The sequence below is a fragment of the Heterocephalus glaber genome, unplaced genomic scaffold (assembly GCF_053883595.1).
Source record: "Heterocephalus glaber isolate CG9 unplaced genomic scaffold, H.glaber_assembly_v1.0 deba00000281, whole genome shotgun sequence".
NCBI classification, from domain to species: Eukaryota; Metazoa; Chordata; class Mammalia; order Rodentia; family Bathyergidae; genus Heterocephalus; species Heterocephalus glaber.
Genome location: NW_028258139.1, coordinates 10171128 through 10196382, shown reverse-complemented (window position 1 = coordinate 10196382; position 25255 = coordinate 10171128). Strand labels below are relative to the sequence as shown.

The window sequence follows — 25255 nt, the reverse complement described above, 5'->3', positions numbered from 1 at the left end:
GTATAATTTAGCATTATACAGTATATTTAGCATTATACCGTACAACTTAACAAGGATACTATCAAGAGTGAAAGAAAGCCCTCACCAAATTGCACAAGACAAGTGATGTAATGAATCTGTCCTTGTCTAGCTAAGGTATTGAGTCACCCTACATTTGATAAGTGAGATGGACAGAACCTAAGATAACCTTTTGGTTGCTATGTACCATTAAGGACTCGTCATTGAACCTTTCCTATGGGTAATAAGTATTGTTCTATCAACTGGAGCCAAAGATAGATAAGACATACTCCACGCCTTAAAAATTTCTTGGGGAAGAGAGACACAAATAAAATTTGCCATACTTCTGTTTAAGTTTTTATTTCAGTTTTGATAGGTAATAATTTTACGAACAAAGTGCTTTGGGAACAAAGCAGAAGTGATTAGCTTGGAAGTATTCATGAATCACAGGTGACAGAGGAATTAGGCTTTGAAGAATGTGATGGTTTGGAAGTGAACCCCAAAGGCCCATGTGTTGAAAACTTGCTTCCGGCCTTTGGAATTATTGGAAGGTGGTAGAATCTTTAGAAGTTGGGGCCAAGAGGGAAGAAGTTAGGCTTCTGGGGTGTGTCCTTGAAGGAGATACTGGGATCCTGACCCCTTCTTGTCCCTCTCTTAGCTTTCTGGCTGCCATAAGATAAAAAGGCCTCCTCTGCCATGCACTCCTGCCGTAATGCACTGTGCTCCCTCAGTCAAAAAGCAACAGAGCCAAGTGACCATAGTCTAAAACTTCTGAAACCATGACCTAAAATAAACCTTTCCGTCTTTTAAGTTTACTTATCTCAAATATTTATTACAGTGATGGAAAGCTGACTAACATAAGGAATGGTCAGGACTATTCTGGGAGCAGAAACATAAAGAGAGGGGTTCACATGAGCAGAGTATATAGCCAGAGCACAGCAAGTATGAGGGAGAGGCAAAAGTAAAGCTGAGGAATTGGTTGGAGTCCTGATAAGGAGCTTTAACCATTGGGAGGCACCATTCATTCTAGACATTGTGATCTTTTTCACGTGTGAGTATAAGGTCCTGCACAGGGCAATGCCATGCTGAAGTATGGTAGATATATCTGGTGACGGCAGGGAGAAGGCCAGAGCAGGAATCTACTGGAAGTGGAGAGGCCAGTTCAAAGACCGTCTGCACAACAGTGGGGATTCAGTGCCCCTGAACTGGGGCAGTGTCAAAGAGGACAAAAATCATAGTAGGGAGACAGCTCTAAAAGAGAATTTGGCAGTAGAAATTATAGGACTTAGTGACTCACATGAAAGGTAAGGAACACAAAGATACTGAGATCTGGCAAGTCTGCTTGGGAGGAAAAAGAAGATGTGGCTTCAGTTCATTGCGTTCATTCAGTTCACCCGGCATAATTAAAGGAACCAAGTCTGACATTACAGAAGGCGGTTTGGGACATGTGTGTATGGATGTGTGGTATAATTACATGGAGATGTCCATTAAGAGTTTATGCCTGAGTCTAGGATTCAGGGAACAGAATTGTGTCAGAAATATTCATTCCTCACTGGATTGATTGAAAACATGGTAGTGCATGAGATTACTCAGGGAACAAGTGAGGAGTGAGAGAGAGGCTTTGGGAACCAAGGGTTGATCTTTGGGAAATGTCTCACCCTAAAGAAAAGGGAGCCATGAAAGTCTGTTCAATGGAACCATCAGATGGGTGGAATAGAGTTCAAGGGGAGAACTGTTGGGAAGTCGGGAGAGAAGAAAGGCTAAGGGAACGATGTTTAGTGACACCAGAGGTAACCAAGAAGAGGCCCTTGGGACACAGAGCCAGGTGGTCATTTGGGGTTCTTTAAAACATTAGTTTTCATAAAGTGAAGTGGGCAGGATCCATGACTACAGTGCAGTGGAAAGGTGGAGAGTTGAACGGTGTGTAGGCTCTTCTTTCAGACATTTGGAATTGGGGCAAAGGAAAAAGTTTGAAAATTGAGAATTGTTTTTAGGCTAATGAAGTCTTAAGAAAGACCCTAAAGGGAAATTTTAAAGAATCCCCACTCTGGGTGTCAGTATAAAGGAAACTTCATGCTTTGCTGTCTAGATCTGTGCAGTCCAATAAATTAACCACTAGCCATATGTAACTATTTATACTTAAATTAATTAAAATGGAAAAAAATTGAAAATTCAGTTCCTCAATTGCACTGGCTTCATAAGAAGTCTTGGGAGTAATATGGCCAATGGCTGCCACATTGGACAGCACAGACCTAGAGCATTTGCCTCAGCTCGGAGAGCTCCATTTGACAGACATGCCACTGCATCTCATCTTCCCCAATCTTTCAGCCAAGGGTGTGGCACATGCCTGTTAATACCAGAACTCTGGGAGGCTAAGGGAAGAGGATCATGAGTTCAAGCCCAGCCAATGCAATTTAGCAAGACTCTGTCTCAAAATTATCTTTTAAAATTTATTTTAAAAGGGGAGGGAATGTGACTCAGTGCAAAGACCCTGGATTCAATCCCCAGTACTGGGAAAAAAAACAATTTAGTGTGGTATCAGTGTTATGTGGCTCCCAAATCCAATTCTAAGGTGAAGAAAGCCAGACAATGTTTTTATCAGATAAACTGAAGAACTCCGATAATCTTAAAGTCAACATTTCCCTAGATACTGACCTGTAATAAATTGTTCCATGATGTTAAACAAAAGAGGAATATAAACCCGTGGATTGTTTCTGATGAGCCATCTACTTTACAATCTTTTCATAGTTACCATCAGAACTATTTTCATCTGATAATTAGCCTTTGTGAATCCACAGTAACTTAATTTTTCTAATTTTTTTAAACTGATGTGCTCATTAGGAAGGTTTGGCAGTGTAGCCTCTTCCTTCCAGGAAGGTACAGGGACCCTGCTAGCTTTCCACCTGCCTGGACACCTCAAGCAGACCTCCTCGGCTCGTGGAAAGAAAAAGCATCCAATCTGCCATCTCCTTGGATATATCCATTGGGCAGTAGTGGATTTCTGAGAAATCATCATGTCTGGACCCAGGCCTGGAAACTACTTTTCATTTCTCCTTGCATTTCTTTCTTTCTTATCTTTTGGGAAATTTGTGGGTGATTTTATCTCCAAGACACTTGCGGTTGGAAAGGTCTTTGTCTTGTTCTGTGTATAGCAGCACTTGGACTCAGATTGGAGCAGTGTGACTGGTGCCCAGGTGTGAGGACTGTACCTATGCACTCGCCTCAGTGGTGTGTACCTAGGGGAAGAGAGTCTATTGGCTGAATGTTCTCAGGGTTGTCCCTGCTGAGGGTGTGTTCATGGACACCTTCAGCAGAATGTGGCAATTAGAGAGTTTCTCTTAATGCACATCTGGCCTTTGCTATGTTGCTTAAATTCCTAGGGCAGCCTTTGCATCTGTAAGAATCTGTGGCATTGATAGGCTATTGACTACAGTTAACCCTTTAGTATCAGTACAGCAATGTACTGCCGGCTTTTCAGCCACCTGGACATGTTGTCCTCAGCCAAACCTCATACAGGCAGGTGGCTGCTTCTAACTTAATGGTGCTGAAGGTAAGGTGGCACTTCATCTTCCACCCAAATCTGGGATGACAAGGGAAGGAAGGTCCCCAGAACTGTCTTATAATAGCAGCTACCTGACAAACTGAACAGAAAATGCAGGCTGAGCTGAGGAAGCCTCTTCAAATCACCACTGGCAAAGTGGCATGTGGGAGACTCCTAGATCCAGCTCTGGACAATGGGCCTGTCCCCAGCCTACCTGGCCCTCCCACATCTCCTGCAGAGAAGGCTGTTCATTCAAAATTAAGGCCAGGGAACAGGGTGCAGGTGCTGAAACCCTGGTCATCTTCTGGCCCTGCCACCAGTCAGTTGTGCAGCTTTGGGCACATGGTAAGCAGAAGAGCTTTGGATCCTGACAGCCCCAGTGTCACCTCCACACTATGCTGTCTGTCTGGCTTGGGGCAACCCCCCCCCCCAAAGCCTCTCTGAGCCTCTATTATCTCTAATCTATAAAAGAAGATAATAACACCTACTTTGCAGGGTTGTTGATGTATGTCAAGTGCCTAAAACAGGTACCATGCAGATTTTCATTCCCCTTCTCTCATGTTTGAATCCTTGTTGGGTCCTTGTTTTCTTACTGCTATAGTAGGCTATAAGATCTACAGTTCTTTTGTTCCAGCAACATTTCAGGGTGAGTCTACATCTCCAAATCAAACTAAAAAGGAGTATGGGAGCAAAGCTATACAGCTTATCAGGATCCCAGGGAAAATGTTGGTGGGCCAGGTTGGAGGCCAGTCCCCTGCCACCCAGCATGATCCTATTTCTCCTGAGGTGCCTCCCTCTGGTGTGAACACACACAGAATAACTCAAGATAAATACAGGCATCAGAATGTAAGGCTCGAAAAAAGTGTGATAGGTAAAATAAAAGTATTTCCATCCTTTATGCTTTACTTTTAAGGTCAGGGATGGAATAAATATGAGGCCCTGTCAGTAGACCTGTAAATGCTAAACCTTTTATTTTATTGTAAAGTGGTAAAATCCCCTGCTGCCTGGAGAGAATGACCACCTTCTCTCCTCTATAGAAATGAAATTGTCCCACTTACTGTATATGTAAGTGTTAAGAGTGTTCAGTATTTGAAACCCTGGGTGGATTCTGAAAGGCCTCCCCTCCCTTACCCAAGGGAGTCTTCAGAGACACCTCAAGGAAATGGGTGGAGCTAACAGGAAGAACTGCAAAAGTGGAGGAAAATGGAAGGAGCAATAGCAACCCAGGCAGTCCCAGCTTAGAGATTTGACTGGCTTGGCTTCCCCTCTCTAACTAGGCTAGATGTACCATAATTTACATCTGCCAGGACCCAAAGTCTGCACTGTCAGGTTGCCTTATTCTACGTTATTCTACGTTTATATTTTTTATCATTTCCTTTTTCTTAGTTTCCTCATGAAATTTGCATATAAAATTCCCAGCCTAGGACTAGGGATTTAGCTCAGTGGTTCCAGCACCTGCCTGGCAAGCACAAGATCCCAAGTTCGATCCTCAGTACCCAAAATAAACAAACAAACAAATAAATAAATAAAAATTCCCAGCTTATTTTACTGTAGTTTTCTAAGAGGAAAAGGGCTTTTCCCCCACCATCCTTAAGACAGGGAAAAGAAGTGCGCCCCTAGTGGCTAGAGGTTGTAGTTACAAGGAAAGCAAGCAGAGGGTCTCTCAGAGCCCCAAAAACAATTGCTGCTGGAACTGTCCAGACCTCTAAGTGCATCACTCAGCTGTATTATTTGAGGAAAGGTAGGCAGCAAACAAGGATCCAACTCCTGGCTTTCTCTCTGGTATTTACATTAGCACAGACCCGAATCACATGAGCAGGTGCTCATACGAATGAGAACTTCGCATATTCACTGATGTGCATCATACTGAATTCTTACAAGCAGGGGTCTGTTGTCAAGGTCCCTAATTTTCAGAGGCTAATTTGTGATTAGTAGGCACTGGAGCCTGGCTGCCCATCCCCACTGTTGCTCTCCTGTTATTGAATTCAAGCAATGCACAATCCTTTCCAGCTGAAGGAGTTCAGCCTACAGGGGAAGAGTATGGGAAGGGTTCCTTTTGTACAGTCTTGGCCACTGGGTCCAACACCCTGGTTTAATCCACAGAGCTTCTAGGAAATAGCACACTTTTTTAGAGTGCCGAGTTATTTCCTGAGGTTCTGCCTATGCCAAGTTGCATATGTTTCAGTGGCATGCATCTGTTCTCCAACCCTTCTGATACAGGGAACAACAGAAAGAGGCAGTGAGTGCATCACACTGGGAAATGTGGAAATAGTTGCAGCTTGATTGTTCCTGCCTGTATAGCCAGTAAAACTGTGCCTATGCAGTTTCCTGGTCTGAGGACGCAGAGGTCTGCCCAAGAAGAGGGAAGATGATTTTTCTCTTTCTGTGAATGAGGGGCAGAAAGACATTCCAGCTAACCAGTGGCTGGGATAGACCTAGCAGGATCTGTGGCCTGCGGAGTGTGCTGAGCTTTGATTCAGCTGAGCAGTGGCTCACTGCCTGGGCCTTGTGGTCCTCCAAGACACTGCTGAAGTTCCCGAAACTGAGGGCCCTGTGAACAGGGTGAGTTCACATCACCAGGACTAGTCTTGTCACCACCTATTAAATTTTCTGGGGACCCAGCAGCCCCAGCCTGTGGATACACAGAAGCCTCCTCCTGGCCCAGAACTCTGGTATGAAGCTAGACCTCTCTGACTATTTAATGTTTCCTTAGTGGTTTTTCCAAAGGCATGGGTCCAAGCTTGGCTGAGCCACTCTATTCAGAAGTACGTGAACACTTAATAAAAACAAACTGTTGAAGGATTCCCCAACCCAGGAACCTGGTCACTTGGAAGTCCAGGCTGGAGGCCCTGGGAGGGCTGCTGCATTCTGTCAGCCTTTTCCTTGTCTGGACACTTTTGTGCCCTACATCTATCTTTCTCAAGATGTCCAGCCCAGTAGTAGTTCTCAACTATTTGGGGTTCGCCAACTTATTTTCATATCTGTTGAAAGCTTTGGACCCTCTCCAGAGGGATACAGCTGTGCACATGCAGGCAACATTTTACTTAGATTTGCAAGGTGGTCGCAGCCACCTTCTAAATATCACTAGCAGATCCTGGTCGAGAATCCCTGTGCTAAACACAAGTGCTTCAGTGCTTTGGTATGGAGACTATGGAGTGTTATCGCGCCAGGAAAAAGAATAAACAGGTTTGTGGTTCTTCAAGGTTTTTGTTTTGTTTTGTTTGGAAATTCCAGAAGTCCGTGTTATGACTTAAATGTAAAAGACTCGAGTATTGAGGACTTGCTCCCCAAGGCAGCAGTGTTCAGGATGGGGTGACTGGATCTTGAGAGGTGACTGGATCATGAGGGCTCTAATGGCATCAATGGATTAATCCATTGATGCGTTCAGAGTGCAGTGGCTGTGAGGAGATGCGGCCCATTTGGGTCACTGGGAGCGTGTTTTTCAGGATGTTTTCTGTCCCTGGCCCCTTTGTTTCTGTGACTCTTTCCCTGTCTTCCTGCTTCCTGGCTGCCACAGGTGAGCAGCTTAACTCGAGCACACCCTTCCACCTTGGAGCAGGCTCATCATAGACCGAAACCTCTGACAGCATGAGCCAAAATAAACCTTTTCTCCTTTAAGTTATGTAGGCTAAGTATTTTGTCCCAGCAACAGAAAGGTGACTAATACAGTCCATGAGTTGTAGAATGGGGGCTAGGTCATTAGAATCACTTCAGAATCCACAGATATGCATGAGAACTCAGTTGAGTGAGGGCCACACCCTAGACAAAGTAACTCTGTGGCAATTATGCAGAGCCCACAGGAGCTTTGGGGGTCTAGGAGCAAGTCAGGTAAGCAGCATCAGGGACCAGGAGTTGTTTGCAGCTGATGCTAATGGCTGCAGCCCTGTATGGAGGGAAACACACAAACTTTAGAGGAAATGCACCTTGCATTCAGGTGTTCACTGCTGTTGATTAACTATGTGGCCCTGGACAAGTCTAAGTGGTAATAAAGCTGATGGTTCCTGGGAAGTTAAGATCTGCAGTGTGTCCTTATTTGCATCTTCCAACTTGCACTGCCCTTAGGCAGGCTCCAGTGGCTCTGCGTTCCGAGGACCTCCTCCACCCTTTCCCCCTTCCCAGGGGAATCCCTGACACCTCCTGTGAATCCAGGAAAATCATGCTAAACTTTCTTTTGTGAAGATTGATGTATAAATGGGATAGGTAGTTTTTCACCTCTAAATATAAAGTTATCACAATGAATAAGTTTTTCCAACCTGCATGCCCTACATTTGGATGGAGCCCCTTAGAGATTGGGTTCATCTTCTTCAGCATCCTTAGGTGCTTTGGCTATAAACAATCACCGGGGGAGGAAGGACCAGAAGGATGGGGCTAGGCCTTAAGGGTGTGGGTGTGAACACCCAATTTTGTTTAGCTGAGAGGAGCATGGCCTTTTATTTCTTCCCACACCATCCTAATGTGAAGTCCCAGCAGGACGGGAACAGCCTATAGCTGATCTGTCACTGTCTGTATGAGTGACTTTGCCACTTCTGCCAGCCTCCTCCAACCGTCAGATGCTCACAAATATTTTGGCAGATTGTCTGCTATTGTCATTTTCTAAGCAGATAGGCTTGGCCTCTATGGAAAGGAAGGACACCATGACTGGGTGCCACTTGGTGGGATGGAGCTCTGGTACGTGAGTCAGGGGAGCTGCTGCATAAGGAGCCAGGTGATTTCTGGGAACCCTGTCTCCTTATCTGCACATTGGGCAGCATCGGTCTTCAGCACCTCATTCCTCCCCACCTTCTGCTGAGTTGTCACTGTGGATTGAAATTATGTCCAGGAGAGCACTCTGCATGTGCGGTTCCAGAATTCATCCGAAGAAGGATATCTACACTGCTTAGAGCTGCAGCAAGAAATGGGGGGTAGGGATGTGTTGGGTGCAGAGGAGAGCATGTGTAAGGTCCGAAACAGACCATGCTGTCCTTAGGTCTGACTCACAAAGAGTGTGCCAAGTACAAAGACCGCAGAGGGAGACATGACATGACTTGTTCTTACTTGGAGGCTGAGGATTAGAAAGGGCACATAAAACACTATTTCTGAGAAGCCAGAAGAGTGGTCCTGAAGGCAAGCAGAGGAAAAAGTCACTGAGAGAGGCTGGACAGCTTTGGCTACCTGGAACTCAGTGATGATGTGACCCCTACCCAATAAATCTTCTTTCTCTAAGCCACCCTGAATCCAGAGGGTTGTATTTCTAAAACATGAATTTGATCATGCAACATTCCTTTAAAAATTCCTTCAGTGGAGGCAGAGGGGGTAGCTCAGTGCGGAGCACTTCCCTGGCGTAGGTGAGGCCCTGCATTCTGGCTCCAGCAGCACAGAATAAAGCCTTCAGTGGCTCCTAGCATCCGTGTATCAAGTGCACAGCGCCTGAGGCCTCTGGGGCTGTGCCTGCTCACAGGCCTTTCTCCCCGTAGCAGAGCACTCTGCAGCCATTCAGGTCCACCTCCATGCCCCACCCTCCCCCACCCCAGGCTTTTGCACGTGCTCTCTGCTCTGTCCAGAACACCCTTTATCACCTTGTCCTTGGAGGAGCAACGCATGTGTCACCTGCTTAGTGAAGCCTTTCCTCAACCTCCTGTCTCTGACCAGGTAGCTCTGTCCACTGTGGACTCAAGGATCAGTGCTCTGCCATGTCCTGGCTTCTTGGGAGAACAGTAGGTGGGGCACCCTCCCGTCCCCCCAGCAGGGTCCACAGCTGTTCACCACCACTGCTTCTGGCTTACAGTAGAGTCCAGGAAGGGCAGATAAACCAGGGATCAGCTGATCCTGGCTCAGTATGCTGTTTTCTCACCCACTGATCTCACACTCTTCTGGCTTCCACATCTCACACTTGTCCCCAAAATCTACTCTTCTGTAGCCAAACAGCCACTTACTCAGTGACCTCAAAAGAATGCTCCATGTCATAGAGGTGAGAGGGCAAAACCTGCAGCTGGACCCTCGGGAGGCGGACCCAGGTCCTGGCTTGTTGAGGTGGGCTGGTAGCGCACATCTGGAGGCCAAGCTGCTATAGGGTGTGGGGATACTGGGAGCTAAAACTCACAGGGCCAGAAAAAGCTGAGGGCTCTCGGCCGTAGCCTGAAGAATCTCGCAAGACTGGAGAAGAAGCATCCAACCATGCTGCGTCAAAAGCTCTTCTTGTCCCTGGCTCGTGCCTCCTTCATGTCATTCCAACCAGTGTCATCGCTGGCTCTGTCATGATAAACAGCTAATTGGCACTGGTTCCTGATTGCTGGTACCGTCTCGCATTTTCCCCAGGAAGAGAAGAGAGGGTGGCAGAGGGAGGAGCCGGGGCCTCCCCCAGGGCATGGTCCGAGAGGACAGAGCGAGGCCAGCTATGCCTTGCTGCGCTTCACTCTGAGCAAAGTTTGAAGGAACAGAGCTGGGCTGGGAGGGTGGGGCTGCACAGAGCATCCAGGCAGACAGACTGAGCAGAGGGAGCCAGACAGAAGAGTGACTTGGTGCAGAGATCTGGCAAAGAACAGAACATGAAAATAAGGGAAACAGACAAGGGACAGGCTATGCGACTGACAGTGTCTGGGCGAAACAGGAGAGCTGACGGTGTTCAGCCACTTTTGTGGCACTAAGCAGGATTAGTATTACTAATATTGAATATGTTATTCCAGTACCCAGAGGGAGACCAGTTAAATCATTGTTAAAACTGATTAGATTGGGGATTAGTCATACACTTGGCTGTGGCCCTGAAAGACAGGCTGGAGCAGGGCATGGTCAGAGGGCCTGCAGCCTCTAAGCTGAGAGGTACCTTTGGCCGGGGAATCGGGGTGGGGGGTCACCCTGAAGACAGAAGCTCTGCTGCTTTTCCAGGCAGGGCCAGGCCAGCACTGTGCCGAGAGAGGCCACAGCGAGGAGGCAGCCAGCCTAGAGCCCAAGATGGTCTCACAGACCTAACAGTATACTGCATTTTGACCTTGAACAAGTCACTTGACCTTTCTGACCTGAAAAGATTTTACTGAGGACAAAATGGAAGATTGGAAGGGCTGGACTGGGGATTTAGCTCAGTGCTTTCACCACCTGCTGCACGAGCGCAAGGACCAGAGTTCAATCCCTGGTACCAAAAAAAAAAAAAAAAAAAAAAAAAAGATTGGAAGGGCTAAAAACACCTCCCAGAATCATTGAAAAGACAAGAGAGTTGGGCATGGAAGTGTTTTTTGGACTAGAAGAAACTAAAAGGCCTTGAGGGTCCTTAAAGAACACAAGTTGGGGGGGTTGCCTCTCTCTCTCTCTAGCCCCTAAGGGGTCCTTCCTGGTCCATGGCCAGACTCAACAGCAAAATCTTCATCATGAGGTAATCATTCCTTTCCATCTGCAAAGCATCAGTCTTCCAGAACCTTCCATTTGGACCTGTGTCTGTCGAAGCAGGGGCATCTCCAAGGGGAGAACAATGTCCAAGACCTGCAAAACCACCTCTGAGCTTCCTAGCTTCTCTTTTCCTCTGGCCACATTTTTCTTGGGCATTTTACTCAGAATTTCCCCATTCAGCCCATCTAAACTTCAGGCAAGCTGGAGACAAGCAGAACTCTTGGCCAGGGTGGGTCTAGGGGAGCCCCATGGTTTTTGAGGCTCTCTGATGCCCCAGTAATAGCAGATGCTGCCTCAGTTCCCTGGCTACTGTCACTGCCATGGGCCCCAGAAGTAAGGAGCTTTCTGGACCATTTAACCCTCTCCCCATAGAGTTTGCACTGTTTCATTAAAGAGCTGCTCACAATGTCCTGAAATCATTAATTACTCTGAATAAGCTCATTTCTGAGAATCCAAACCCCAGCCTACCTGTCTCTAGGCTTTCTGGAAATTTAACCTAAAGTATCTACTAGTCCATAAGCACCAGAGGTTTGAGTTCCCCCTTGCCAGAGATTTAGACAATGAGTCCTACAGCAGCCCTGACCTAATTTTTTAAAGTCTCACTTCCTAGAGGTGAATGCAAGGGTGGAGGTGGGGGCTTTGGTCCTAAAGGAGCTTTCTGAAACCCGTGCTACTTGGAATACTATGCGTGATCTCAGTTGTCCTTCATGCAGTGCCACAAGGTAGCTACCAGTAAGGCCATTTCACAGAAGCAAGAGCCACGGCTCAGGGCAGTTAAATTACTCACCCACACAGTGGATCAGGTGAACTGGGACTCATGCATCCCTGAATCCGGGTTGGGGACTGAGTGATGAGCAGGTCGGCAGGGCCCTCCTTTTAAGGTAAGTTGGTGGTGGCAGATACACCAGAAGGAAGAGTGCTCAGATGGGAGCAGAGGGTTGTAGGGTGCACAGCCGGAGGTCCTAAACCAGTCTAAAGGTATGCACTTATCTGCATGATTTTGTGCAGTCTTCACAGCAGCCCAATGCTGGTTATCAGGCTACGCGGGAGACAGAGAGACTCCCTGGGTGTTTTTAAGTCCTCAGACCTTGTGGATGTGTTGGTTCCTGGCAGGTGTGTGAACTTATACCCCTGCCTCCTGCTACTAGGCTTAGTACAGGGCTGAGCATGGAGACGCTGGCAGGACAGTCTATCTGACAATACGGAAGTTACCTTTCCAGGGACATTACGTGAGAGTATGCAGGCTGCGCCTTGCTCTTCTTTATTCTGATTGTAATCTTTGGCATTTGTCTTGCTTCATGACCAAGTAGAAGCTGCATGATCAAGGTTGTTGGGGAGGGTAGAAGGATGCCCCAGAAGAGGCTCGTTGTTTTTTGAAGGAAGGACTGAACTTTGCCTTTTTTGGTTCCATCCTCATCATCATCCGTCCATGCATCTCAAAATATCCACTTGGCATTTTTATACGTAGTCCTCAGGTGGGCGCTGGGTCAAATGAGATCAACACAACTGCTCTCTGATGTTCACAGGTTTAAGTCCCAAACCCCAACCCACCAGTGAGGACTCAAGTTATGCCTTTAGAAGTGAGCAACACAGCATTTTTGCATTCAAATGTGTGTCAGATTCCTGCAATAAAGGACACATTTTCATACCTGTGATCTCATGTGATCATCATAAACCAACCTGTAAGGTAGGGAGGGAGGACAGGTCTCTCCTCTCAGCAGGTGGGGAAACTGGCACAGAGTGTAAGTTTAGGGAGTCAGCAGACAGGAGAGCACCCTCGGACCCCCAAGTGAGTGGTGCTTCCACTGTGGAAAAGCTAGACCACTGGTATAAATCCCAGCTGCTCTACTTGCTTACCTGTGTCTCCTTGGCAAGTTACTTAACCTCCTGAGGCAACAGTTTACACATCTTTAAAATGGGTATAATACTCGTGTAGTGGAATTATTATGAGGATTCAGTGGAGTTAATATTTTCAAAGCAAGTATCAACTGATAATGTGCCTATAGTGTGCACTGAATGTTTGCTAAATACAAATGCAAACCCAGGAGTGTGTATGGACTTCTTCATACTCTGCTTTCTCCTTTTCTAGGCTTCTGAACATCTCCATAAAAAGGAGGAAGGAGTAAAGTTTTCTGTTTCTTAAAGCAGACTCCAGACAAGGAGTGAGCCTCAGGAAGATGGGTCGGGGGCCCCATTGTTTATAACCATTGCCTAAAACTTCTGGATTTCCTTTTGTGTGAGTGTTGCATGTCCGTGCTTCTCAACAGAGAAGATGAGCACAGGCTGAATTACTGAATCTCAGTAAGGTGGCAGTGTTCATTGCAAATGCAGGAACATTCTTCTGAAGAAGGCCGATTTCCATTCTGGTTCGCAGGCTCCACCAAAGCTGGGTAACTGTTCAGGCCACACCTCACCTTCCTGACTACGTCATTTACCTTGTTAGCTGACAGTACTCTGGGACTTTAAGGTTAAGCCACTCTTCTCTCTCCTAGAACTCTGAGGATAATGAAGTGAGAGCAGAGTGCCCTGTGCAGCACAGCTAGGCCACAGCCTGAGCCCAAGAGCACGGCTGGAAAGGGCAGCTCCATGTGCTTCTGGAGCCCTGCACGGCTCCGGAGAACCAGAGGCCACATCTTGGGAGACAGCAGCAAAGGGCTTGCCAGCCCAGGTCTCACTCCTCCACTTCTACCATGTGACCCCACATGAATCTCAATGAATTCGTAACACTGGCCCTGTGAAATGGGTTTGTAGATCTTCAGGTGCACGCTGATGTTGCATCTGGAGATGAGCAGCGGAGTGCTGGCAATGGCTCTGCATCACAGCAGCCAAGCGTATTCCACTTTCTTCCTCTCTTCCTCAAAACCAGCCTGGTGGTCCCAGTGTCAGTGGGAGCTTCTGAGGTCCCATCTTGAGCAACAGAAAGGTCCTGCAGTGCCACCACCACCAGAAAATCAAGCTTGACTCCTGGGGTTATGATTAAGATATTATCAATTCCACCCATTTGATCTTCTGTCACAAGCAAGATTTTTTTTGTCTTATTTTTTGTTTTTGATAGGAGCAAGAGTTGAAAGGGGCAGCTGGATCTGGAATTATGGAGACTTAGAATGGCATGGTAGGGGAAGGAGAGCGGGAGCTGGGTGTGTGAGTAGTAGCCCAGAGACACACAGCTCCAGCATACAGGATTGTGGTGACAAGGGACAAACCATAGTCTTCCCAAACTCCCCTTGAAGTCACCCTGCTTGTGTTATCCTTAATTTCTTTCTGACCATGGTCTGGTCCCCAGTAGCATCCAGGTGAAGTACTATATGTCCAACTCCAGGCCAAAGGACACCTTGTGTTGCCGGCTGTGGGTCTTGGTCCGCGGCTAACTCTTAGGGTGTCATTGGGCAGATCACTGCCCTCCTCTCGGGTGGGAGGGCAGCTGAGGATGATGGTTCTGGAGGTGGAGCTGACCCTGGAGTTTTGAAGACCCAGAGGGTATGGGTTTTGGCCCGCCCCGGCAATGGCCTGTGGGCACGCAACTCCACAGTGGGATTTCCTCTCAGATAACTCTCAAGGTTTCGCTGCCATCCCAAGGTTTCTTTTCCTCTCCCTTTCTTTTTTTCGTCCTTTAATTAATTTAAACTTTTCTGACAAAATGACAGCTTTCATCGCTCCTGGCAGCTGCTGAGAGACAAAATAATTTATAGATGCATTGACACTATATGATTAGGACAAGTAAGGTAAATAACAGATGAGAAGATGACTCTCCCGACCTGAACGACACCTCCCCCGTCTCCCCTGCTCACCCCTTAGCATCGGTCAGATAAGTCTCAGCTAGGTGTCTGCTGTGCCTCTCAGGGGCCACGTGGAATGTCTGCTCTCCCCACCACCACACAGTGGAGATGATGGTATGTAGAAGCTGCCGTTGTCACGTGGACCATGGCTCTGCCCTGCTGCCCCACGGACTTCTCAGAGCTGGTCATTTCTAACAGGGGGCAACTCTGCACATGCCTTTTTTCAGAGTGAAGTGTGCCAGCACCAAGTCACAGGAGTCCACTCCGCAAGGATTTCGCACAGGGTGAAGAGTGCCCAGTGTATTTACTGTCAGTATATTCAAGGCACGACTGCATCAGTGGCACTGACCCACGTACAGTCCTGAACAATTAGACTAATGGTTGGAAGGTGCAACTTGGTGCCCTCGAGGGCTCTGGCTGCAGCACATTCCCTTCCCAAAGTGGACCCTTGTCATGTGCCTGAGAAGTGAGAGCTTCCAGCCCGATGAACAGGTAGCTGGGGTTCCAGAAGATTAAGTGAGCAAAGGCTTGTTAAGATAAATGATTTATCTTGTCAGCTTCTGGGGGATTGCCTGTTAATGTGAAAGAAACGAAGCGATTGAGATTCCCACTGAAAGATGATGCAGCTTTGTGGGTGGTGTTTCTGTGGCTTTTCTTTGTGAGTGCTAAACATGAACAATGGAGGGAGCATTCAGGAAGCAGTATAGCTTTGGGATCTTTAAGGAGAGAGTCATGTCAGACATATTCCCAGTCTGCCCTTAGCCTGTCTGGCACAGTGCTCAGGAAACAAATACATTTGATTAAGCAACTGTTCCCTTATTTTGTTGGATGAACTCCCTGCCTCTGTTTCCTCACCTAACAACCAAGGCTCTCTGGTGTCCTAAACTGAGCCATGCACTGAGGGAAATCAGGACAAAGTGGGAAGGGAATGTGGATATGTTCTACTGATCCAAGTCATGTTAATTTTATAAAAGTTTTACTTTAAAATAATTATAGATGTTGTGTTAATTACTTTTCTCTCATTGCTGTGACAAAATACCCGACACCCAAAGTTAAAGGGGAAAAGATTTATCTGGCTTATAGTTCGTACCGGTTTCAGTCCATAATCGGCTGGCTACAAGGCAGGGTGACAGAAAGGCAACAGTTCATGGTGGCAGAAGACAGCAAAAGCAACAAGAGAATTTAACAGCATCTTTCTGCTCCTTCTATCCCATCCAGACTACCGGGGTTAGGGCAGTGCCAAACCAATCACTCACGTGTAGTGGTTTAGTAATCACACACCCTTAACCCCAGCATCACACATTGCAGATTCAGCCACCTCATCCACATGAGGCTTTGAGGGAACATCTAAACACAAGTCACAACATTCCCTCCTATATAAGAAGTTTCAAAGATAGCACACCTAGGTCTCCTGGGCCCTTCACCAGATTTCCCCTCATGGTTATGCCTTACAGATGGTATATGATCCAAACCAGGATACTGACATTAGTACATGTACATATAATTCTATCATTTTATCATCCATAAATTCATATGATCACTGCCACAATTAAGATACGGAACTAGAGAGGGGAAGGGGAAAGGAAGAAGAGAAAGGAAAAACTATGAGAAAAGAAAAAAATGGAAACAAAATCTATGTAAATAGGGAAGGGTGGAGGGGGGGAAGGGTGCACAGGTAATGGAGAAAAAATAAGAACCAAGATACATCATGTACAGGTACAAGCACCCAATGATAGATGTAAACATATTGTATACCTGAAATGTACCAATAAAAGAATTTAAGCAAAAAAAAAAAAATGATACAGAAGTAGAAGTGAGTATGTAGCTCAGTGGTAGACCTCTTGCCCAGCATGTGCAAGGCCTTGGATTCATTCCTTAGCACTGCAAAAATTTAAAAAAGAAACACAAAACTGCTCCATCACTACAGAGACTTTCCTGCCAATTTACTCATATTTACCCCTCTTTCCACCATTCCTGACCCTTGGCAAAATAATTTGTGCTCCATCTCTATAATTCTGTCATTTCAAGAATGTTATTTAAATGTCTTTTCTTGCCTTCCTGTGAATTACTTGAACATTTTTCAGAATTCCATCTTTATTCATCTCTAGGATATTGAGTATATAGCTCTTTTGTGGTTGCTCTAAATATTACATTATATATACACAATTTATCTGTCCACTAGTATTACTTTGTCTCAGTTCAAGTGAAGTGTAGATATTTTACCTCCCTTTATCCTCCTCATTTATAATATAAGTTCTTAGAATATTTTTTCTACAGGCATAAGAAATACATCAGAGTTGTGAGTTTTGCTTCAATCATCAAACATAGTTTAGAAAACTCAAGAGGAGATAGAAAGTATATTGTATATTTTTCCTTTAAAAAATCAATTCCTTTCTGCTTAGAGAACTTCCTTTAGCTATATAGGTGACAAATTCTCTTAATTTTCTTTTTTTTTTCATCTGTTACAAATTCCTTAACTTTTTCTTCATTTATGAAGAATATTTCCATTGGGCATAGAATTTGAGTTGATGGTTCTTTTCATTTAGCCCTTGAAAAATGGTGTTCCTCTGCCATTTTCAGTTTATAATGATAAATCCCATAATTTGAAATCTTTTCCCTTCTCAGTGTCATTTCTCACTTTGCTTTCAAGATATTTTTCTTTGGCTTTACTTTTCAGGGGTTTGACTATGGTGTATCTTGGTGTAGATTTCTTTTGGGTTTCTAGGTTCACTCAGTTTCTTGGATCTGTAGATTTATGTCTTTTGCTAACTTTAAGAAATATTCAGGCATTACTTCTTTGTCTACTTTTTAAACCTGATCCTCTTTCTTCTCCCCTTCAGGGACTCTGATAACATGGATGCTACATCTTTTGTTACAGTTCCCCCTCTCTCCAGGACTCTGTTCACTTTTTAAAGGCTGTTTTCCTCTGTTATTCTCAGTAATTTTTATTGTCCTATTTCCAACCTAGCTGATTCCTTCCTCTGTTGTCTCCATTCGACTATTGAATCCATCTCATCTGTTGAGTTTTAAATTTTCATTTGTTGTATTTTTCAGTTCTAAAATTTCCATTGAGTCTTCTTTACACACCTATTCTTTTGCTGAGATTTCTATTTCTTTCCTGTAACTTTCTTGCTTTTCACAGTTTTGTTGCTTCAGTTGTGCTTGTAATTGCTTGTTGAAGTATTTTTATGATAGATGCTTAAAGTCCTTGTCAGATAATTTGACAGCTAGGTCATCTTAATATTGGTACCTGTTGATTGCCTTTTCTTATTCAGGTTGACATTTTCCTGGTTCTTGGTATGAGGAATGATTTTCAGTTGAAACCTTTATATTCTAGCTATTATGTTATAAATGTCCAAATATTATTTAAAATATGTTATAGCTGGTTTCCTTCGACACTGACCCAGCAAGGAAGAGGAATGTCACCGCCTTGTTATTGCTGGGTGAGGGTGGAATCCAGGTTCCCTACTCAGCCTCCATTGACATTCAGGTAAACAGGGATCTTCCTGACTCCTCATCTTCGGGATTCCCTGAGGCCTCCACTGATACTGCCTGGCTGGGAGGGAGAGGGGAGCCTTGTGTCTGCCTTTCTGACTGCACAGATATGTAGAAGTCTTATTACCACTGGGTAGTGGTGAGTCTTGACTCTCCACTAGATCTAGACATCTAGACATTCAGTTTCCCCACGTGGCATCCAGTGAGTTCAGTTTTCTCACATGGCCTCACAGGAGTACTGGGGAGCCCAGTGAGGAATAACATCCTGGCACCCACTTGTCCGGACCCTGCAAAGGCTTAGGTGCTCATCATAACCTGGTGAGGATAGAGGTCCAAATTCCCCATTCAATCTCAGCTGGAGAAGTTGAGGGTAGGGTCACAGTTCTCCCTGTATTGCGCAACTAAAGTTTTCTGTCTTGATTTAAAAATAGACGGTGGTCAAGTGCTGGCCTAGCATGTGTGAAGCCCTGGGTTCAATCTCCAGAACCGCTAAAACTTAAAATTAGAATAGGCAAGGGACTTGAAGAGACATTTTTTCAAAGAAAATGTATAAACAGCCTATAACATATGAAAAGATGTTCAATATCAGTAGTCACTAAGGAAATACAAATAAAACCCACAATGAGATACTACCTCACATGTTAAGATGCTTATTATCAAAAGAACAGGAAATAACTAGTGCTGGAGAGAATGTGCAGAAATTGGAACTGTTCTACACATCCACTGTAAACATAAATCAGCACAGCCACTGTGGAAAACAGCATGGCAATTGCTCTGAAAATTGCCATAATCTGTAATGTCTCATAATATATCAATTCTTCTTGGAGGTATATCTTTAAAAGAATTGAAGCAGAGAGTCAAACAGATACTTGTACACCCATCTCCATAACAGCATCATTTAGAATATCTAAAAAGTAGACATAACTCAAATGTCCATAAATTCCATGGATAGGTAAACAAAATGTAGCATATACATATGTACAATGGACTATCACTCAGCCTTTAAAAGGGAGAAAATTCTCACATAATGCTACAACATAGATGAACCTTGAAAACATGCCTAGTGAAATAAACCAGACACAAAAGGACAAAGAGTATTATGATTCTACTTACATGAGGTACCTAGGACAGATAAATTCATAAAGACAGAGTAGAATAGTGGCTGCCAGGGGCTGAGGAAGAGGAAACATTGGGGAATTATTATTTAGAAAGTGTAGAGTTTCAGTTTAGAATGATGAAGAATCTCAAGACAATGGATAATGATGATGGTTGCACAACAATGTGAATGTTCTTAATGTCATACACCTATATACTTAAAAATGGCTACAGTGGTAAATGTGCTAGTCAACTTTCCAAAACTGTGACAAAACGTCCAAGATAAACTTTTAAGAAGGAAAGGTTCATTTTGGCTCATGATTTCAGAGGGTTCAGTCCATTGCTTGGCCCTGTTGCTTTAGGCCTAAGGAGGCACAGTGCATCGTAATGGAAGCATGTGATAGAGGACACTTGCTTACTTCATGGTGAATGGGTAACAGGAAGAAAGAGAGAGGAAAGCATCAGGTTCCCAGTATCCTCTTCGAGGCCACATCCCCAGTGACCTAACTCCTTTCCACCAGGCCCCACCTTACTAACATTCCATCACCTCCTAATAGTGGCACTGGCTGGGGACCAACCTTCAGCGCATAGTCTTGGGGGACATTCCATATCCACTTGTATACAGCATGGTGGTGCACACCTGTAATTCTAGATACTCAGGAGCCAAGCCAAGATGACTGCAGGTCTGAGACCAGCCTGGACAACTTAATGAGACCATGTCTCAAAATAAAATTTTAAAAGGATTGGGGATGTAGTTCAGTGCTAGAGCACTTATCTAGCATGTGTGAAGCCCTGGATTCAATTCCCAGCACCAAAAAAGAAAAAGAAAGACCCAATTATAAGTGTCTATGTATATTTTATAGTAGTATGTATTTACTTATTTATTTATTGTTTCTGAGGATTGAACCTGACTTTTTTTTTAACTTTTCATTTTGAGACAGGATCCTGCTATGGTCACTAAGTTGTCCAGGCTGGGCACAAACTTGTGATAGTTCTACCTCACCTTCCCAGAGTGCTGGGATTGCAGGTGTGCACCACCACACTCAGCAACCACAACTTTAAATAAAGTTTTTATCTTTCTTGGTTCTTTGGAGACTTTAATTAGGACTTTATTTTTCTGTCTGTACCCATTGGTGTTTTCTGGGTTGCTCAGAAACCCAGTGAACACATCACCATGTCATTCCTGAAGTCCTGAGTTTCCTAGCCACTCATCTTCTTCTCTCCATTTGTTAGAATCTGTTTTATGGGTTTTTTTCTTTCTGAGGTGCTGGGGTTCAAAGCCAGAGGCTTGCATATGCTTGCTAAGCAAGAACTCTACCACTAAGAAACATTCCCAGCCCTTCAGTTTTCTTTGTATATAATGTCCCAAATTTTTTGTTGTTGTTGCGTTTAATGGAAAGAAAAAGAGAAAATGTATCTACTTTGTATTTACAGAAGCAAGTCCCCAAGCTGTTTTATTTGCTGTTCAGAATTCTGTGTTTCTTTTTGCTAGCTAGCAGTCTCATTCATTCCAATTTATACCTGAAGAATAATCTTCTGTTTGCATTTTTTAAAAAAAGGTTCCTATGTCTGAAATCTTATGTTAATATTTTCAAACATTTCCAGGGCAACAGTTACAGCATCAAAAAAAAAAAAGGTAGCATATTGTTATCCACGGAAACCTTTCATTCTGAGCCTCTCTATTGCCCACATTTCAGGAATGCTGATCACGTGTGGACCTGACCTGTGCCTGTCCAAGTCATAAAATCAGATTCTGCTGTTCGTGCTGGCCTTTCTGTCCTTGCTGAAGCAGTTGTTTCTTCAGCTCATGACTGCTGTTCCTTTCATATTTTCCTTAGCTCATGTTATCAGATATGCTTATGTTAGATTTGTTCTCTGGTGATCATGGTAACTGCAGATCGTTAAAATATTCCTAGGATGACACACCGGTGTGGCAATAAAAGCCATGGTGTGTGAAGTCCTAATTTTGCCACTAAGCAGCTGATCATTTCATTCCCTTGGATGACTGAGCCTCCAATTCCTCATCATTAAAATACGGGAAGTAGAATTAGCTAATCCCTATGGATTCTCCCTGTGTCAACCATCTTTATATTCGAGATACTTGCCTCTAATGAACTTAGAGACAGAGTCAGACTAGGAGATTGAAAACAAGCTGTCGCTGTGGTCCAATCTGTTTGATGACTGTTTGCTGATGAATAATAATCAGCAGTGGGCAGATAGAACGTGTAAAATTTTTCACTAAGACCCTTATTTTATGTTTCTGTCTATAATTTTAATTCTTATTGACAATTCTGTTTGGAGCTCTACCCAAATTACCAGGGATGTGTGCACTTTTCCCCTTGAAGTTAGGTGCTCTAATTGTGGGTCCTCTTTCTGTCTTCCGCCTCGTCCTTTCAGGTCCCTTCGTCCCCTGATGCCCCTTCCTTGTGCTGGAGTGCTCACCGTAGCACAGTCTGTCCTCATGGTCCCCCGTGCCCACCTGGCTGTGATGCAAGTGCAATGAGCCACCTCGGGTTCTGCCATCCACCAGGAGAGGTGGAAATATCTCAGGTGTGGTTCACAGACTCCCTATCGGGGCGTGGAAGGGAAAGAAGCAAGGCTAGAAAGAAAATAGGGCAGGAGAGGAAGGAAGAGCACAAGGGAGAAGTAATGGGACAGAGAGATGGATGAGCAGAATGTCTCCGGAAGACAGGACTGCAAACAGAGGAGAATTTCCTATCGGGTGGGGATGAATCATCCTCACCTGTCAGCCGCCAGCCCTCTGCAAGCTGGCAGCTTCTTCCTCTTGCAGACTTCAGGTTGTTTTTAGCTGCCAGCCTTGCACGTTGGAACTGTGCACACTGCTTCAGTTAAATCTGCCAGAGGGACAAGATCCTCTCCAGACCAGCGTGGCCTGGCCAGTCATAAAGCCAGGCCCACTGTATCCCACCCCAGAACCGCTGAGCTCCTTGCTTTCAAGAGTTTCACAAGAAATAGAGCCTTGCTAGGAACTTGGTGCATGATACTTTTTTATTTCTGAGGGGCCACTATTTCCATCAATCTCTTTTCGGACAAAGAAATCCAAAACCAAATGTTTAAAGTAAGTGAGAAAAAATATGCCTGGAGTAAAAAGCATCTGGACCCTGGAACCTAGACCCTAGACCCTGTGTGTGTGTGTGTGTGTGTGTTTGTGTGTGTGTGTGTACTTTCTAGGAGGTAACTGGTTATGAGAGTCCCTGTCCTTCATTTCTCCTTGCTGCAATATGGATTTTTTGCTCATCTTTCTCCCCCTGCACCACCTTCCAGGGCAAGAGAACCAGCCCCTTCCTCCCGCCTGCTTGGCCCTGCCACTCTCTGCAGGCCTGGCCTGCCCTAACAGGGAGGGTCTGGTTGCACAGACGTCACCATCATGATGTCCCTGAAGCTCCCCACACATGTGGTTTGGGTATTCCAACTTCCCCCAGCAAAATCTGCCTCTTCCTGACCACCGAAACTCTACAGGACTTCAGGGCTGTGTCCCCCTTGGGAGGGGAGGAGGAAAGCACAGAATTCTCACCCCCAGTGCCAGCTCCCCACTCTGGAGAACTATGGGCAAAGCGAATGTGACAGTAAACAGTGCTCTGGATCATGATGCAAATGGTAATTCCAGAGAGCCCACAGCTCACAGCCAGGCTCAAGATGCTGGGACTTTCTGGAAAGAGGGCACTTAAGAGGACTGTTTGGAATCAAAGATTGGGAGGCCAGAGATGAGGGAAACCCCAGAACGTTGCCACCACTTCTGCCAGATACAAACTGCAGATAATGACTGCAGAAGCCCTGGCCCTTTCCGGGGGCTCGGATGGCTTGGCTGGCTGTGTGTTCAGAACCACAAAGAGCCCTGAGCAGGGAGGATGCTCCGAGTGCCTTCCTGGCTTTAGACACCTGAAACCCTGGCCTTGTGGTTTGAGGTAGCCCAGTGCCCCCTCCTGGAGCTTTCCAGCTGCTTCTCAAGCCAGCCACACGTTCTGCCTTTTACACCAGGGCCCCGAAGATCCCTGAGCTCACAACGATGAATTTCTGTGAGAACCAGATTGCATAGCCCCGCCTGGGGGCATTAACCAAGCCAGCCACGACAGCCACCCTGAGGCTTCCTCCCGGTCCCTTCCACTGTGCCTTGGAATCCATCCTCCTCGAGGGGAGAGGTAGAGGAACTGCAGTATTTGTGTTCTTCCATCTGGTGAGCTGTGCAGAAGGGATGGGGGCCAGGAGAGGCCATGACCTCTCAGTTTGGGTAGCTTTTGCCTCCTGGGTCTCTCTCCAAGCTTTGTTTTGGGGCCTGAAAAGACTTTCTGGGGCCCAGAGCACTGCAACCCCATGGCCCAGGCCCCTCACACACCAGTGTCATTGGGCTTTAAATGGTGCTGTGTCTCTCACCCAGACAGTGAGCTAGGACCAAGAAGACAAGGTTCTGCTGGCCCTGCTCCTGGTCGCAGAGTCAGGGAAATGGATGAGCATAGGGCCTGTGGCAGGTCTGGGGAGACAGGCTCCCTTGAGCGGCCCACGGTGTGCTCAGTGGCTGCACTGCTCAGCAGCTCCTGCCCACCAGGGGCCTCCTCCGCTGGACGCTGTCAGGTCTCGGCAGGTTATTGAGAAACAAGTATCTGACACTGAGGAAGAAAGAACACTGGGCTGTGGAATAGGGTACCTCAGTTTGGGCCCTGTCTCTGCCACTCACCCAGCTTAATTTAGCCATCTCTTGCCTACAGTAAGTGCTCAATAAATTATTTCATCTTTTTTTCAACCAGGGAATAAATACATGTCATGATCAATATGTAAATAAATATTTAACAGAGACCTATAACATGGATTTAATGAATCTTCACACTGTTGAAATCAGAAGGAGGGGCCTGCGTTGGAGAAAAAAAAAAACATCTGAATCTCAATTTCTCTACCTGTTGAGCATGTATCAATGTACCTGTACTAGAGGACAGTGTTGTGGAATAAATAAGAAGAGGCAGCTAGAACAGATTTTGAAAAGCATGCAGTTCTAATAACTTAAAATGTAAGCAAAATGTATGGTTTAAGCTAATAGTCTGGTAGGAAGATACATTCATGAGACCAGCAAGCTCTCGGGCTCACTTGATGCCTTTGTGATAAATGGATGAATGAATGAATGAAAACAATTCACTAAATTGTGAATGACTCTCTCACCTCCCCCCCCTTCCCCTTGCCCTCCCTGCACCCTTCCCCTTCCCTATTTGGATTGCCATGTGAATTTATTGCTCCTGGCAAATGAAGTCAGCTGAGATGGAAATGTTAATTTATAGAACCAGGCAGGTGTCAACACAGCTCTGATGAAATGCACCTACGTGCCATTCCAAAGCCCACTGCCTCAGAACCACTTACCATTGCAAAATGACTGTGATGGAGGTCTCGTGGCTGCTTACAGGTGACTCCTGTGTCTTACCGTCTCTGTCAGGTCCCACTGCCCATCCATCAACTTTATATGAGCCACCCGAAGGCACCCGTCTTGGTTCCACCTCCCTTCCTGGGATGTTCTTTCATCTAAAAGAGCCTCCGGGACCATTTTGCCCATCAGGACTTGTCCTTTAAGGCCCAACTCATGCTAGCCCTCCATGCATCCCCTCTCTGCTGAGTAGACTGCTCTCCTGTCTTTCCCAGGCACTTCTTTGTTCTTTCACTATTTGAATACACAAATCTCCTCTCCTGCTGGACCATAAATGCCTTAGCAGCTTACTCTCTGATGAGTTTTTAAATCACACCCTATGCTCCCCCGCTTAAAGTCGTGCCAAGAAAATGGGATTCAGAGTCGGCCAGCTCAAGTTCACATCTTAGCACCAGCTAAGCTGGCAATAGGATGTTAGACAAGTTTGACATCTCTGAGCTTCAGTTCCCTTGTCCCTGGACACCTGTGCTATGAGAATTGATGTGTGTGGCTTCACAGCCAGTCATTCCAGTTACTCTGTCTTTTGATTCTCCTTGCCTTCCTGGAACCTGTCACTTTCGGTATTTCTTT

General features: G+C 45.5%; 1 protein-coding gene across 50 annotated transcripts in view; it reads left to right on the top strand.

The window, feature by feature from the left end:
• Cacna1c (calcium voltage-gated channel subunit alpha1 C) overlaps positions 1–25255 on the top strand; it is a 733897-nt gene that overhangs the window by 434603 nt on the left and 274039 nt on the right. The window contains exon 1 of one of the 50 annotated variants that reach the window (XM_087182580.1): positions 17043–21810. The exons of the other annotated variants lie outside the window; for them this stretch is intronic. Within the exon in view, the coding sequence (XP_087038706.1) occupies positions 21760–21810 (51 nt within the window). The 5' untranslated portion in view covers positions 17043–21759. Of the gene's footprint in view, positions 1–17042; positions 21811–25255 lie in introns of those variants that run through there. 50 annotated transcript variants of the gene reach the window in all.